At 40.1% G+C, this 17,335-nt stretch overlaps 1 protein-coding gene across 1 annotated transcript in view; it reads right to left on the minus strand.

The window, feature by feature from the left end:
- VAX1 (ventral anterior homeobox 1) overlaps positions 1-1,627 on the minus strand; it is a 22,995-nt gene extending 21,368 nt beyond the window's left edge. Inside the window, exon 1 of the mRNA XM_019502164.1 lies at positions 358-1,627. Coding sequence (XP_019357709.1) covers positions 358-595 — 238 coding nt within the window. The 5' untranslated portion in view covers positions 596-1,627. The remainder of the gene's footprint in view (positions 1-357) is intronic.
- Between the last annotated feature and the right edge of the window lie 15,708 nt (positions 1,628-17,335).

Raw genomic sequence — 17,335 nt, forward strand, 5'->3', positions numbered from 1 at the left:
GGAGCCCTGCCCGGGGCATCTGCACACCTGCCGGGCAGGGCCTGCTGCCCCGGGGAGCGCCGGCCGGCAGCGCCCAGCCAGCCGCCGCTGCCACAAAGAAAAGCCGCGGGGCGAGCGCGCCGCGGGGCAACTTTCCGAGGCGCCGCGGAAGTGAAAGCAGAAGAAGGGAAACGACCCCCAGGTCTCGGAGCAGGCAGCGGCGTTGCGCGTCTCGGGGGGAAGGGGGAGACCAAAAAACCCCCGAACCCAGGATTTAAAAAAAAAAATCGTGAACCCCCCCAGATTAAACAAACAAAACAAGCCCCTGCCTCTGCCACGGGCACACGGCTCACACGCGCGACCGCCCCAAACTCCTACCTCTAACTAGGATCCTCCTGCAATAGTCCGGATCGGCCGGACTAGATTTACTTTTATTACAATCTTCCGAGGCTGCAGAGGCAGAAAAAGTCCCTTGCTGCTCCTTCAAAAAAGAAGTGGAAATATTTCCTTCAGACCCTTTGCTGTCCTTGCCCTCCTTGTGTCCGTTCTTCGAGACCCGGTTCGCTTCAGGCTCTGAACTGCACCTAACGTCCATTTTGTCTTGTTTCCCAAACATGTAGTGCAATCAAAATAATTAATTAAAAAAAAAAAAAAAAGAAGAAGAAAAGAGAAGAAAACGAAAAAAAAAAGGAGCGGGGTAAAAAGAGAGGAGGCGGCGACGAGGTGCAGGCGGAATATGGCACGGCGCAGGGGCAGGTCGCCGGGGAGCTGCGAGCACCTTTGGGGAGGATGGTCGGGTCGGATCCCACCGCCAAGGCAGGAGCTTCCTCGATCCCGGCGTCCTGGAGTGACTGTCCAGCGTCCCCGAGCCCCAGTGATCAGGTACTCGCCAGTGCAACTCTAAAATGATTTAATGCCTGCCTTATTACCGAGACATGCGGTGGTTAGACACACAGAGGGACGCGCACTCGCTGGTTCCATTGATTACGGGTAATTTTGCAGCCTCCACATTTAGGTTACCTCATGAATACACTAAATTGTTTGGATAATATATCAGATCGTAATGGATGGTTTGTGTGCTTGTCCCCAATCAAGTAGAGTTTAGCCAGTGAATAAACTGAAATGATTGGTCTTGCTTTCAGGAAACACACAATCAAAAGACAGACTTCCAGAAAAAAAAACGAAAAAAAAAAAAAAACTTTTGACAAGATTCACCCTGAATTGTTAGCACCATTAGCAGCCATTATTAACTTTCTTCTGCACGCCTTTAACCCTCCAGATTATATAGTGGCTTTATCCCCAGCACGCCAGAGAGATGTGAATCAAGCTGTTAGGAGCAACGCGGCGCTGGAGCAGGAGCAGCCTTGACTCGGAACGACACCCCCAGGAAGAAAAGTTTCCCCGCAGCCGATCTGTCCAAGGCAGGCAGCAGAAATCCTCCTTAACACGTCTCCCCACAGACAGCCATCTTACACTCCTGCCTCTCCTTAATTCAGTCCAGATCCTCGCTTTGTGTGAGTGTGTGTGCGTGTGTGCGCTAATTCTGCACCTTCACAAACACTGAATCCATTCGCAGAGCTGCTCATTGAAAAAAAGAGAGAGAGAGAGAGAGAGAGGGAGCAGCTTTGTGTTCAGATAGATCCAGGAGGGGAGAGGGAGAGAGAGTGAGAGAGAGAGTGAGAGATAGCCCGTGAAAAATCTCAACTGCGTGATCCACTAAGGGGGGGGGGAGGAGAAAAGTTTTCCCCTAGCTATTTCATTGTCTCTGCTACAATATCTTTGAGAACCGCAACAGCCAGTAATCCAATAAGACCATTGATTAGGCTACAATGATTCAATTCAAGCAAATGGCCTTGTGCAAAGAGCATGCTCCAGCCCTTCTTGTCACCTTGCAGGGCAGAACCCCTCTTCATGCTGCTCTCCTTATTCATTCCTTTATGGGAAACGTAGAGCAAAAGGAGTGAAAGATGGCAATTATCTAATTGGACTATTAACAAACAATTCTCTGAGTGTGGCTGTCTGGCAGTGGTTCTTGGGCGGGGTGAAAGGCCACATGTTGCACTGGCCCCATTCACAAAGAGTTTAGGGGCCAGGAGAGAGAGAGAGAAAGAATTTTCTCTGAGAATTTTTCACACAAGCCCAGAAGTATCAGTGAGGCTCTTCTCTCTGTTGCTGAGAGGTGGCAATAGGGGCAATGTTACCCCTTCTGAACCAAACTGTGCCGAGAGCTGGGCAAGTCAGCCGCAGCCTGCAGCCGATGGCTGTTACTCGCTGCTCTACTTCTTGGGGTTGATCCTGGTCTCCTGGAGGGTGTAACTGTCTTGACCTCAAAGACATTTTTTCTGTTCTGGGGTAGTATAACTGAGAACAGAGCAGGGCTCAGGCTGGCGCGAGTGTAAGTGGGGATATTTCAGACCAAGAAATAAAATAAAATAAAGTATAATAAAGTAAAATAAAACAATGAGTATAACTAGATTGCGGCTAGCAAAAAAAAAAAAAAAAATCAATGATGGCCATCTGAACTAGAATTACTTGCACTGCAGTTTTCAGAAGTAGATACAGGAACCATTCCTGACCTAAATCTATACAAGTGAGTGTGTATATATTTACGAGCATGTGTATATATTTTCGAGTGTGTACATATGTATGTGCATATGTATACATGTGTATGTGTATTATATACAACACACCCCAGTATATGTGTTACATACATATATATAATATATATGCATATAATGTTATGCAGGAAGCATCTAACCTAGATAGACCAGGTTTCTGCTTCCTCTGAGCAAATTAACTCCAGCAGTCTCTAATGCTTTGTCATTATATTGTTTAGTTATAACTTGCATTGCAATAGTGGCTAGAGGCCCCTAGTAAATAAGAGCCTTATTGTGTGCGGTGCTGTACTGAGTATATAGAGAGGAACTAATGAGCTAACTGCCACAAAGAGTTTACAATTTGAGGGCCTGATCCTGTGAACTGCTCTGTGTATGTGGAAGTTAAAAAGGGACACCACCAGTTTACAAAAGGCAGCCGTGACAAGTGATTGTAACAACTGGAAAGCCTGGATTAAAGGACAACAAATAGCTTTTACACGAATGAACTATGGTCACAATTAACAGCAACTGAAGTTTTGTGTACATAAGGGGGTATATGCATAAGTACATGTATCATATATATGATTAATTGGCTAATGAGTGTGGCAGTATCAACAACCCTGGTTGGGCATATGTTTTTTAAATATGCTAAATAAAATCAAGTATTATTTAAAACATTTTTACATAACAAACCTTTTAAGACAGAGTAGGCAATACATTGATTTCCAGAAAGGTCTATTGTGAAATGTGGAGCAAAATTATAATTATATTTGTATAGGTGTGTGGGTGTGTATATGACATTTTCCCCCGTGTTTTTAGTTATGTGAATGTCTTGGCATATGGTATAATAATAAACATGTAGTTGTTCAACTCAATTACACTGTTTGAAGCAGAATTTTTTGAATTTTAAATAATGTATTTGTGTGATCTTACTCTGCTTTTCCTGTAATAAGTGCCTGATCCAAAGTCCTGTGAAGTGAATGGGACTTTTGGCCTCAATACATGATGTCTTACAACACCCTACTGTACAACCTGTTGGCTCACTGGAAGATGGTTCTATGAAAATGATTTCCCCCTGTTAAGTCAGCTAAGCTTGCTTACATATATTTCAAATACAATATTATGCTGTTCAGAAAAAGGAAACGTGTAAAGTTATTGTCTGGAGAGATGAATGGTGGGATACAAAAGAATAATGTCTCCAGTCCTGCAGTTAACTGTGTGGGCAGAGCTCTCTACCCTGTTCAATTATTTTTATCAAGCCCATGCACATACAACAAATAGGAGGATCCAGCCCAATGTTTATACATACAAACCGTATCTCAGAGATAACTGTGTTGATTAGTTCACCAATCACCCATTTGCCTACCCTATATACTTTACCTTTCCTATAATATTTAAAAAAAAATATTATTTTTTTTCTTCCCAAGGATTGAAGAGATATAGTATCTACTTTTATTTTGATCAGCATACACTCCAAAAGGCTCACTTCTTTTACCGCTGATGTGAACCTGGAGTAAGCCAGATCAAGACTGGACTTGAAACAGATATTTCTGTATAAAAATATATATTTAAAATGAACAAATGCAAGATAGTAGACCAACAATTGAAGTCCAGAAAATAGACTACACTAATCCTTTTAGAACATGATTTAAACAAGCTTGTTACAGTATATTAACTATGTTGACCATTCTTAAATACATTGGCTAGTTTATCTTGTTTGTTATAAAAGTGTCAGTGGCATAAGTAGGAAAAGCTTTGCTTCTGATTGATGCTATTATTATTTTGGTCTGGATTCTAAGATTCTTTACACCTGTAGGTCAAAAAAGCTTTCATCCCTATCGGCTTCTAGCTTCCTCCTGGTCAGGGGAATATTTCTGGTTTAGGAAGTCAGACACTCCAAAGCCCCTCTCATCGCTGATTTTACAGCTTTTTACTGTTTTACAACCTGTTACTGCTAATTTCAGTCTGAGTGGGTTGCTAAACTGCAATTGAACTGCAGACCATATGCCTGAGATTTAAAAAAAATAATCAGGCAAAAGATTGTGATTAACCCGCATGGTTTATTGTGTAACACGAGTTTTATCCAAAGAATATTTTGCATGGATCTGAGTTCCTGTCCATGTAGATATCCACGTTTTCTGGTTCTCTGAGATCTCTAGATTACAATCCCCAAAGGCTTTTGTCGTAGAGTTACAGATGCAGTTGAAGGTGCTACCGGTCCCACTTCAGTGCTGAGATGTACAGGAAAAGTAAAATTTCCAGAGGCAGATGAAAAGCACTGAGCTGCTGGGCAAATGTTGGGGAGAAAATTCTATTCAACCTTCAGGACAGAGAGGAGGAACTAGTACCAGGGACCCTGTCCCCCTTCTTTGCTCATTAGGGTATGTGCACAAAATACCCAGTGAATGCATAAGGGTCAATAATGGTGTATCCTGACTTCACTGCAAAATCAGTGTTCAGCAGGTGAGGAAGGACAAAAATATACTAAAGCTTCTAAGCAGAGTAACAGGTTCTGAGCAATCCATGAGCCTCTCCTCGCTCAGGGGATATATTAACAGAAATACAGCAGTTAAAAATCATACTCTCAGTAGTTTTCTATCCAATGCCCAACACCTTTGTTCAACATGGAAGACATACATGTGGAACAGAAAGCACAGAACAAATAGGGGCTCACGTGGTGTGTCACTAGTAAATAAATATATCCAGTACAAGAAGTGTGTGACTATTTCTGGGCTCAGAGAAGTTAGGGTCAAATTCAGTGCCACCTATTTGATGCCGAAGTGGACTTAGGCACCAAGGTGAGATCTTATTTCCTGCTGCTTGTGTCCATGGCAAGCTGTTAAAGCAAAAACTGGATGGGTCCTGTTCTTCCTCTTTAGTCTGAAGGCTAAGGTCACTGTGCGTTTCAAAAGTAGTCATGTTAATGTTTTTCAGGGACTTGAGCAGCGTGGAATCAGATTGCACTTAGGCACTTAATAGGTGGAATAGGATCTGGCCCTTAGTCTTTATATCCTCATCAAAAAACTATTCTCTTCTCCTCTGTGCTGTGCTCCTCACTGCAGTGTGTGAGAACTGCATTATGCCACATAGCTAACAACTGTCTGATATAGTTTGTTCTTTCTTTCTTTCACCCCCACCCCCAGGCAAAAGTTATTGGTGGTATGTTTTGGTAGCTCTAATATATCAAATACTGCTATGCAGTGATATCAGAAAAGCTGTGGTATAAAACCTGTGACTTGTACTTGGAATTGAAGCTGCTCAAAAGGCTTATGAAGGTCCTTGGTTGTAATGGGGATGCATGCCATAGTCCCTCCTCTCTCTTCTGCAGTGATGAGTTATGCCCTTGCAATGGACAGTCCCATTGTACTGGAGGAACTGAGTTGTTGGCTTTGGTCCACCTGCTGGGCCTTGTTGTACGTATTTTGTATGTGGACATTGAGAGCCCTGAATGTAAAAAACTGTGATCTTGAACCTGATTCTATAGTCATAAGGCTTAAAGCTAAACACAGTCAGAATTGCCACTTTTCTAAGCAGAACAGCAAAAATCCACTCCATTCCCAACGTTTTCAAGCTGATGATCTAAACAGCTCCAGATTCAACACAAAGCATGTTTAGATTTCTTGGAAATGTTAGCAAAGCTTCTGGGAAATTTAAAAGGAGTTTGATAGAGAAAAGTGAAATGGGTGATTTTTACCCTCTCAAAATTTCATCGCAACTTCAGTGAGAGCTGGGGTCACCCAGCTGGTCTGAACTATCAAGCCATAAGTGATTACCTGAGTATGAATGGCACCAAAATTACACAATATTGGAGAACATTGCTTGGAAACAAAGACACTTTTGCTGGAAGGAATAGTGTGTAGGGATAGGGAATGATAAAACATCAGGGCCTGTTCCAAATTCCATTGTAATCAATGGCAGTCTTTCTAATAGTTCATTAGCCTCTGGATGAAGTTCTCAAAGTTCATGAAAAATTCAGTTTTGTTGATAAAAGGAGAAACATTTGACTTTTTGCACATATTAGTAGAAAGCCTATTGCTTTCTAATTATAGATAATAGTGACCAAGCATATGTTACTTGGAATTTCAAAAGATTTTCAATAAATTCTTGATGGAGATCTTTGGTATGAACCAAGGAAGTCCTTGGTAACATAGAAAGGAAGGCAGAACAGGGTAAGCCCTGTTACACAGCACAAAACTCATAAATTGGTCATTCTAAAGGGCTGCATCTTACAGAAACAAATATCCCAGAATCTATGGAATTACTGAGAAACCCTCCCATTATTTTCTAAGAGCATTAGTTTTCAAACTTACTGTATCCTTGCCCTCGTCTCCTCATGTTAAGGACCCTCTAGAAACTAGATGTGCTACATAAGGGAAACTCATTAAGGAATTTGCTCCCCGATATGCTCAGATACTTTCTAAAAGCCAGAACAATATGACAATTAGGAAACTCAAGGTCACTATGTATTCCTTCAGATCCTTGTCCACTGTGCTCAGGCACTGACCTGAGGCTATAGGATATGGCAACCAAGACATTTTTTAACTGTTGATGAGGTCTATTTGTTTACATTTTTTGCTGTTTTTAGTAGTTTATCAAGTGGCCAATCTTTGGCAAATTTGAAATGTAAAAAAAAGAAAAGAAAAAACAAGAACAATGTTAAAGCTGTTTCAGAAAAGTTTTTTTCTAACAGTCAAGCAACTTGGGTTGCAAGTTGATAAAGGCTGAAGTCCTTTTGGGAGTTAAAGGATGGGACATGCCAAAAGATAATTTTACTTACATTTACAATATGTTCTTGGATTTGACCTCTGGCTTGGGCATCGAGAATTTCATTACCCTCAATACACTCATTCCTCAAATGGGTACTCCTAATAGTTCAATACAGCTACTAATGACTTGTAGGAGAAAGTAGATGAAGAGTGTGGAATGGCCAATAGCACAGACATTTGGGTTATTAAAATCTGTGGAGGGTTGGGGGAGGATTTGGGGATATTTCACCTTGTGATGGCTACTTTACCAGATGGTCTTAAGCACACTGGGAGATTGGGCAGCACGATGGCAGATGACATTGATTGTGGATAAATGTAAGGTAATGCACATTGCCAATTATTAGTTACATTGCTCGAATAATCTGAAGGCCTCTGAATTTGCAGGATCCTCTGAGGAAAAAGAGGTGCAGCAGGAACCATCAATGTCTATTTCTTCTCAATTTGCAGTGGCGGTTTTAAAAAACTGCCGATAGGTTGCTTGCCTGCATTTAAAGAAGGTAGGTAAGAATGCAGATTACTTTATAATGAGGTAAAATGACTGTATAGGCTCATCTAAATACTGTGTCCAGCTCACCTCTGTGTTCAATACACCTCATGAGATATTCAGCAGAGTCCAAAAAATTTGAGGAAATGATGACGAAAATGATTAGTAGTATGGCAGGATTTACAAATGAGAGACTGGAAAGTCTAGAATCATTTTGCTTGGAACAGTGAAGAATTTGAGGACACTTGACTGCGGCAATCAATATTATACCGAATGGATCTTCTTTTTTACTTTGCCGTCTATTATAAGAACAAACTCTGGATTAAATTAGAAAACAGTAAACTTGGAATGAAAAGTCAATGACTGTGCACATGTCTAGTTGACCTATGGGATTTGCTACTGCTGCTTATTGAAGGAAGGAATCTGGATCTGTTTTAAAAAGGACTGGGTCGTGTTATGACTACTCCACAACAAAACGGTGGACAGTGATCTGAGTTATCAAATCTCATACTTCAGGCTATAAATGGACAACATCTAGAAGAAGACAGTAGAAACTACCTTTCACAGTGTTCTCTCGCAAGTGAAAGTTTATCTTCTTCTCTTTCTGTTCTTAGAAATGTTAGGTAACGCCTGCCAGAAATTGGATATGGGACCAGCTAGACTAATGGTAGCACATGATGAAATATTTAACCTTCTCTTAGGCTCAAACACTACATTTGTTGTATTTACATTATTTCTCTTCCAGGAAAACATTCTTGGGGAAGCTGAGCAGTAGAGTATACTTACCTATATCAGTGGAACAACAACATAGAAGAGAAGCCAGTTTACATTAGATCTAGTTCCAAAGGCTCCCATATGTTTTCAAAAGTAATTCAAGCCTGAGTCTGAAGACCTCGCCAAAAGAGACATGAGAATGGGTGTGGGGAATACTATCCTCTTAGAAGCCTGCCCACTTGTAGTCTGAAGGTTTGGGGCTTTGTAAATGTGGATGGGGGAGGACAGGGCGAAGGGCTGATGGTGAGAGGCTGAGTGGATCAGTTGGTCTCCATGGTTTTATCCCACTCACAAATTTGTGGGCTGGTCCAACCTTCTTCACTGGGGATTACATACGTTTTCTGGGGGAAACTGCTGGTAGACTTCTTGGATGTGTGCTTCCTCTGAGTGCTGCTCCATGGAGCTGGAGGAAGGACTAAGGGAAGCAGGAAGGACAAGGCTTACAGGTTATCTGGTCACTGGCAGATCCTTCAGATTCAAGGGGTTCAGCTTCTGGGGACCACACTTCTTAGTTGCGTCATTGGAAGGGGATCAACCTGCATCCTCTTGAAAATAATGGGACCACACTGTTCCCAAGATCCTATATGGAGGTATGCCACACTAAAATGATCAAGCCTTTGTGTCTTGATACAACCCAGAGTTTTTGTATGGTCTATAACAGGAGCTGGATTGAGCCCATAGTGATTTGTACCTCCATGGCATTGTTGAGAGAAAATTAGGAGAAAGAGTTATCTAATACGTAGAAAGTCATCTCATAAATAGAATTTTTGTTTTGGTCTAAAACATTAATTTTCTCCTGAAGGGCAGAATTTGACCCTTTGGGGTCTAATTTCTCCATTTATCACTGGAACAAATTCATTCTTCTATTGGCAGAAGTCCTGTTAATGTCAATGGGAATGATCTGCATTGAACAAGTGAGAATGCATTCATAAGTGTTGAAGAATTATGCTATTAAAACAGTACAATGCATTGTATTTTTACATAGTGTACTTCATATGAAGTATCAAAAATGCTTTGTAGAGAAAGCGTATAATAGGGAGATAATCCCTCCGTGAATTGTTTAACATGATTCTGATTCAGATGGAAAAGGACAAATGTTATACAAAGGTAGAGGAGAGTAATAGAAAAATGGATTTTCAAAGCAGTAAAGTTCTGGCAAGAATTCTCACAGAATAGATATAGCAAGGGAAAATGGAAAGATGAACTACTGAAGTAGGTTAAGTATCAGTTAGGCTAAAGAAAACAGGAAGTTTTCATCATTTCATTGAATTTAAGGCCAGAAGCGACAATTAGATCACCCATTCTGACCTTCTGCATATCACAGGCTATTAAATTTTACCCAGTTGGCCTTGTAACATAGCCAGTAACTTATGTTTTCCTAAAGCACAGCTTGTATTTGGCTAAAGCATACCTTCTCAAAACACATCCAAACTTGGTTTGCAGATAATCCAGAAATGAAATATAAACCACTTCCTTTTCTAATTGGCTCCATTTGCAAAGCATACTTAACACTAATAAATCACACCTTACCTCTTATTTGATATTGTCTTGCTTCAGCTTCTAGCTCTGGTTAGGCAGATTTGTTATTCTGGTTTGGGCAGAGCCAGATAACAAGTATGAATTATGAACAGATCACAAAAATTCAACCTCTGAGATTGTGAGCACAGTGAGGTTTGTCCACTGATTATAAGTTAAAAAAACAAACAAACTGGAGAGGGGGCCCAGATTGTGGGAGGACAAAACATAAAACTGGGGACCAGAGGAGGCATGCAGGTGACCAAAGAGATGGTGATACAGACAGCTCCACAGATAAGTCTAGCACAGGGTTGTCAAACTCATTTGGCCCTATGGGCCAGAGGAAGGGTGTGGGGCTAGTCTGCATGATGGGTTGGGCCCAAAGACTGACCCCATGTAACACATGCAGCATCCGGGGCCAGTCTGAGACCCACAGGCAGCACTTTGGGCTGGATAATAGGGTTCTGCAGGTCAGATCTGGCCCGCAAGCCCTATCTTTAACACCCCTGGTCTAGCAGGTGCAGTGGTGAGGATGAGTGGGGTTCAAAGCACAGAAGGCTAGACTAAAAAAGGCTGCTCATGGCAGAAGTAAATGGAGCTGAAGGCTAGAACTCATGAGCAGGAGGAGATCAAGTGACATAAGGTTGCTGGCCACAACAAAAGCTACTAGCTGGGGCAGAAAGGGAGGGTCAGGTTATGATAATGGCACTCAGGCTTAGGGACACCAGGGTGATAGACTAGCAGATGTGGGCAAAAGCCCCCATTAGCTCACATCTTAAGTCAACATAGCCATCATGGTTCTGGGATGAGTACACAAGGACAGAGTTGGTAAGCTAACCATGTGCTCTCAATACCCTGGTACTTTTGGTTGGCTGGAACAGCCCTGAGATGCTTCACCCTTTGGAGAATAGGTCCTTACTATAGTGCCTTTATGAAATGAATGGTCCTGTGCTGGAGACCTGACATTTTGTACTGAGTTAAATTATAGACATGAATATGATTAATTAATATGGCCGAGACACAACATGGGCAAATATGAATAATTATTACCTGACGGAAGGCAGCAGTGTTTGCCAAAACAGTCCTGCAGACATGGACAGTGGGATATTTGAGTATGCTGATGCCATTTCTGAACCACCTTTGGGACATCTAGCCCTGAGAGAGATCCATACCACTGTGCTTACATCACTGGCACTATCCCGAGATAGCTAGTTTAAAGCCATGTCAGGCATGGCTCAAGGCAGTGACAGCACGGGTGAAAATACACAGAGAGAAGGGTGGAGTGCATTCCAGCCAGGTCACAACCGTCAGCTTTTCACAGATACCTCGGACTCAGAAGTATGTTATCTTGGCCACCCTCCTGCTAATGCACAATATTAAAAAGCTTCGCCTGACCTAATTTTAAAATTACTCCAGTGTTTGGACTTCTGCCACTTCAGCTGGAAATCAGCCATGCAGTATAGTGAGTTGTATTGCTGGGAACTTTAACAAATACCATATTTTCTAACATACAACATGCTTTGGAATAAGATATGCACCTTGTTTTTGAAAGGCAGAATAAAGAAAAAATGATCTTTCCTTGTAGTAGGCAACTGAATAGTAAGCAGCAGCTAGGGAATTGAGCCTGCTCATTGTTCTGCTCCTAGGGGATTGCTTGCACCTTGTGGAAACTCATAGACACTGCGTCTGACCATATCTCCTCACTTAACATGCATTCCTAAATTTCCAGCTGCTGTTTCTTTTAGAAAAAGGTATGTGTTGAATGTGAGAAAATACAGTACCGATATTAAACTGTCCTTTGATTAATTTAATCTCTGAAGCATGTGGAAAAGAGTTAGCCAAGACAGTCTGGAGAATCTCCTTCGGTCCAGCTTTATTTTCTTTTCATTAAAGAAATATTATAGTTCTTTTTATTTTCAAACCATGATTCAAACTTTAGCTAAGTAGCCAGTCTGAGGAGAAGGAGGTAATAATATGTCCATTTTGCATAGGTGGAAGGAAAACAGAGAGAGGTGAAGTAGACTTGCTTAATGCTAGACAGCAAATCACTGTTAGCACTGGGATTACAACTCATGTCTTTCTGAGCCTTAGGTCCATGCTCAAAGCACTTTACATTAAGCAGCCTGAAGCAAAGTGATCACAGCTTAGAGCTATCAGCTATAAGGCTACTTCACAACACTCAAAATAACTATGGTCAAAATTAAACACCTGAGAAGTAACAAATCCCTAAAGTAGACAGAGCATGCTTATGAGGTCTATGATAGAGCTTTGTAAGAGGCAAGACTGTCAAAACTACAGAGAAAATAATGATCCCATAGTATTTCAAAGGTGAGAAACTGAGGCAGAGAGTTATTAAATTACTAGATCAAATAGCAGAGGGAGTTTGTGGCAGAGCTGGCAACTGAAGTCAGATGTCCTGGTTTATAACCTAGTGATTTTACTTCAAGACAATCATTTCTTCTCTGTGGGTTCTGCATGGCTGCCATATCAACTGTCTGCTCAGCACTTCCGGGAGAAGCACCACTGCAATGGTTTGGCCTCTCCTGGCAGAAATATGCTGAATGTCACAAAGCGATGACTCTTTTTTTTATCACAGTGTCATATATTTGCTTTCCCGGTGCCTGGATGACATTGGCATTTGGACCAGGGAAGCTGCCTGCCAGCTAAACCAGCTAACTACATTGATATTAATAGGTTCAGGGAAGGATTTGGAGAAGACTATAATTAGGAAGGAATTTTTCCCCAGGAATCATGAGCAAGTTCTTCACAATATAGAGATGATTTTGTATCAGCTACTCCTGGAAGAGTGGTCAGCATATCACCCTTTTGCACTGTCAGTTAAATGCCTGCAAACTCTTCTCTAAGACATATTTGGCATGTCTGTGATCTGTGTCACTATGACTTCTCCAGTGGAGTACTGAAACGTGATCTTATGTGGAGCAGTACTTGAAGGTCCCTCAGAAGCTGCATCTTCTACTAATTTTTTGTAAAATAGCTATGTGGCATGTTATTAGACCTCTTCTGCAATATTTGCAACAACTCCTAATTTCCTTTTGGATGCAATTCCAGGGATTGATTTTGTCCTATAATAGTGCAAGCCTCAATGACTTGGCAAAATTGCTTCTTTCCCAGCAAGACTCCATACACTGACTTCACCTCATAGACCCTAATCTCACAACTTTAAAGTCAAATAGTGTTTAGTGAGTATAGCATCAAGTTTGTTCCTTGGAATCAGTTCTCTATTTATCTATTTCCTTAACATGTTAATGAAAATTAGCTGAAAGTAGATATACCTAACAGGTTGGCTGATCTTATACAAGTAGTCAGAGATGGCTCAATGTCTAGTTGGGAGGAGGTATCAAGTGTGATTCCCCAGGGGTCTGCTTTGGGTCCAGTATTATTTAGCAGCTTGGTAATGATTTGGGTAATGGGACTGAGTGCACATTTAGCAAATTTGCAGATGACAGCAGGTTGGGTGGAGCTGCAGACACCCTGGAGGGCAGGGCTAAGATCTAGAATTGCTGTAAATTGAAGAAATCATTCAAAATGAAGGACACGAAATAAAACAAGGACAAATGCACAAATAAAACAAGTCTTAAATTTGGGAAGGAATACTGCATGCTCAAATACAGATTGGGAAATGATTGGCTAGAATTTGTGGAAAACCCCTCCCTGTAAATTTGCAAATGCAGGTTAGGCAGGCACTTGGCTGAGATGTTTTTAGTCAGTGATGATACTGCCCTGAGCAAGGGACTGAACTAGATGACCTCACGAGATCCCTTGCAGTCCTACTTTCCTATGATCCTGTGTCTATGGGGTAATCACAAGGGGTTCTTAATAAAGAGACATGATCTCTGCAGTTCACTGCCCCACTTTTTCTGAAAACATCCAACATCAAAGTAAGGTGAAAAAGTTGTCTCTTTCTCCATTTTTTTTTTTTTTTATCAGAGGGGATTGATTAGGTGGATCAAGTATTGCCTTTTTTTGTTTGTTTTAGAGCAAATAATGCCCATTAGTAATTTATAGACACACGTCTGGAGAAGTATTTTTAATACATTGTAGAAAACTAATAGGTATGTTGAAAAAGAGCAGAAGTAATGCGACACTGGAGAATAGCAATAAAAAGTAAAAGCATGTGAAGGTTCAAAATAGCCCAGGTTGAGCCATTTAAAAATTAGCTGGAAGAGAATTGGAATAGAGTTTATCAGAGCCATATCCAATGGTTAAAATGTAATTGTTGATATATAAAAAGTCACAGATTTGTGTGCTCAGTACAGTCATTCAAAGGGGAACAAACACATTTTTTAAACCTGGGACACAATAGGAGACTTGTAAAATGCAAGTCAGATTTGTAAAATGCAAGGTGCTGTTTTTTTTCTTTAAAGCTATAGTTTTAGGCAATATCAAGGGAAAACCACCAAGGTGTTAAAAATATTTGATTAAAATGAAGCGCAGATACAAGAAGCTTAACATTCCTATACAGTAAATCATACGCATCCATCCTTAACTTTAAATGGATGAGCGGTCCCATTGACTTTGATAAGGCTACCCAATGTTTATAGGTAAGTCTACGCTTACATGCTTTGTTGTATTGTGGCCATATGGATATAGGTGCAGAGGGAATCATTATACTCTTCAAAAAGAACTTTAAATACACTCTGTTTAATGGGAGCTAGCTGATTAGATGTAAACATATCTAACAAACTCAAAGATCAAGAATAACTTTTATGCTGAAACACTTGACACAGCTTTAGAAATTACTTACTGCTAGAGTTTGGTTCTCAAGGAAAATAATGATCCACTTATTTTCTAAATGAAATAGAATCGTACAAAGACCTTGATGCCTAAGCGAAGGAATTTTAGAACAAATGAAAAGAAAGGCAACCACATTGGATAAACTAGAGTATGCATATCGAAGGACATGTGAGGTAGATAGATTATTAGATTTCTGTACTTGAAAGGAGAGGCAGTAGATAACGCACATAATAGGATTTTCAGATAATTTGCATGATGTTCTGAGATCAACAAAACAGAAGAGCAGGAAAGAAAACTCAACACAAATAAAAATATTCCACAGTACTTGTCTTCTGATCGTTTTAAAAGATCTAATCCATCGGCCCTTGAGCCAAGGTGAAGGCTCTCCATTGACCTCAAGAGGGGTTGATTTGAGCCCTAAAACTCCAAGCTTACAAACACTGCTTCAACTAGTTCATGTGAATAGCTCCAGTGACTTCAAAGCGACTAGTCTCTTGTAAACTGGTGTTTTGTCTATGCTCCTGAAGGTAACTGGGGAATGAGTTCCTACCCCAAAATCCTTTGATTTATATGACACTTCTTTATCCCCGCTAGAAATATGAGGACTCAGAATTTATTCTCTCACCATATATTGGTTACGAAGCAAAGCAACCAAGCCACAAATACATTCTGGAGGTATTTTATTAGGGGGAAAAATTGTAAAAACTTTATGAAAGATTTCCATTTTAAACATTACTATTTACACTTGCCTGGTTGAGGTTAGGTCAGAAAAATCAACAGTGAATGCTATATAAAAATTCCTACCATAGAGGCCACACATAGCAACAGCACTGCTTTGGATATTTAAGAGATAATGACAATGGAATGGGATGTCCTCAAAGGATAATGGTCTCCTGCTGCTAAATAAATGCCAAAGCAAAGTGGAGACATTTAGAAAAACAAACAAACAAACAAGCAAACAAACATCAGGAGGAAAATGAGGAATTTATTTTAGAGCAGGAAATATGAATCCTGTAACTATGGCGCCTTCTGTGACCTCTAATTCTGTTGCAATAATGAAGTGATGTAAATGAACCTTTTGTCTCATACGTTGTTTATTGTTCCCTACGCACTTATTTAACTGCATTCAGTTTGGCCTAGAGAAAAGAGTTGTGTCACCCCATCAGAAAATGTTTCCCAAGTCCAAATGCACATTTTAAAAATGGTGTTTGCTTTTCATTGAGCAGAGTTCTGTAGTCCTTCGACTGTAAGTAAGACTAATGAATTAGTATATTTTCCATGTGGTATCATTGTGCATCAGGTAAGTAAAGCATAAAGTTCTATATAAATATTTTGAGAAAGTGATAAAAAATTCACTAGTCTACTACTAAATTATTCTTACAATTTAATACATATTCCTAATGTGTTATAAATATGCACCAAATGTATTAAACTGCCTTTGTTGAAAGAGTTTTGAATGTGGATCAACGCTTAAATCAAATGCTACTAAAAATGTCCTAACTTTTAGGCGCAAAATAACGCACCGTCTCAACAATGTGTTCATACGAGAAAACAGAGCGGGAATTTGGACACTATTATATATTCAAGTTCCTACCTGGAGCAGTGAGCAGACTTGAACTCTTGCTCCTTAATTTAATAATAATAAAAATGAAAACATAGTGTACATTTGAAGACTGTTTTCTTTAGCAAAAACATGGTACGGTCCTTCATATCTGAAGGAAGAAAAACAAGTACAGTATTTAGGATGGCATGGGGATGTGTAACTTAAAGAAATAACAAAGCACAAGCAAAGACAATTTAGGCTGAACACCAGGAAACATTTTCTAACAGCCTATGTTATATTTTCTCTTTTATTTGAGATCCTCACTGGACCAAAATCTGTAAGAAGCTATCAATTATTAACTGGAGATGGATTTAATGGCTTAATAGTTACTAATTTTCATCTACAATTTCTATTTGAGATATTAGTTTGAATGCTGTTTGCACCATATTAGCGATGAGGCACTTAAATGAGAGCCACACAACAACGCCAACATCACAAATACTTATTGTAATAGCAGTAGCATAAAAATCTGGTTTATCTCTATACCTGCCTATAACACCACACCCCTGTGAGGTAGTAAATTTCTATTATCTCCATTTCAAAGTGTTTAATTTGGTTCAGAATGTCTGGTTTCCATTCCAGCACTTAGGAAGGAGTGGTGTAACATAATCCATATAACACACTCCTTTGTACAGTCAGCTTGTTAACATGCTTGAGGAATGTGGAGCTCTGAGAGATTTTCCCCCCACATCCTTTGATGCACATATTCACTACCAATTTTAAAAGATCCCTCATGATGTCTTAGGACTATTTCACACATGAGTGAGTTTATATACATTTATATATATATATATGTGTGTATAAATAAAATAGGCATGATACATATCTATATATATGGATATCCATATATATATATATATAT

Source organism: Gavialis gangeticus, unplaced genomic scaffold (assembly GCF_001723915.1).
Source record: "Gavialis gangeticus isolate Ggan-Ray unplaced genomic scaffold, GavGan_comp1, whole genome shotgun sequence".
Lineage (NCBI taxonomy): Eukaryota > Metazoa > Chordata > Crocodylia > Gavialidae > Gavialis > Gavialis gangeticus.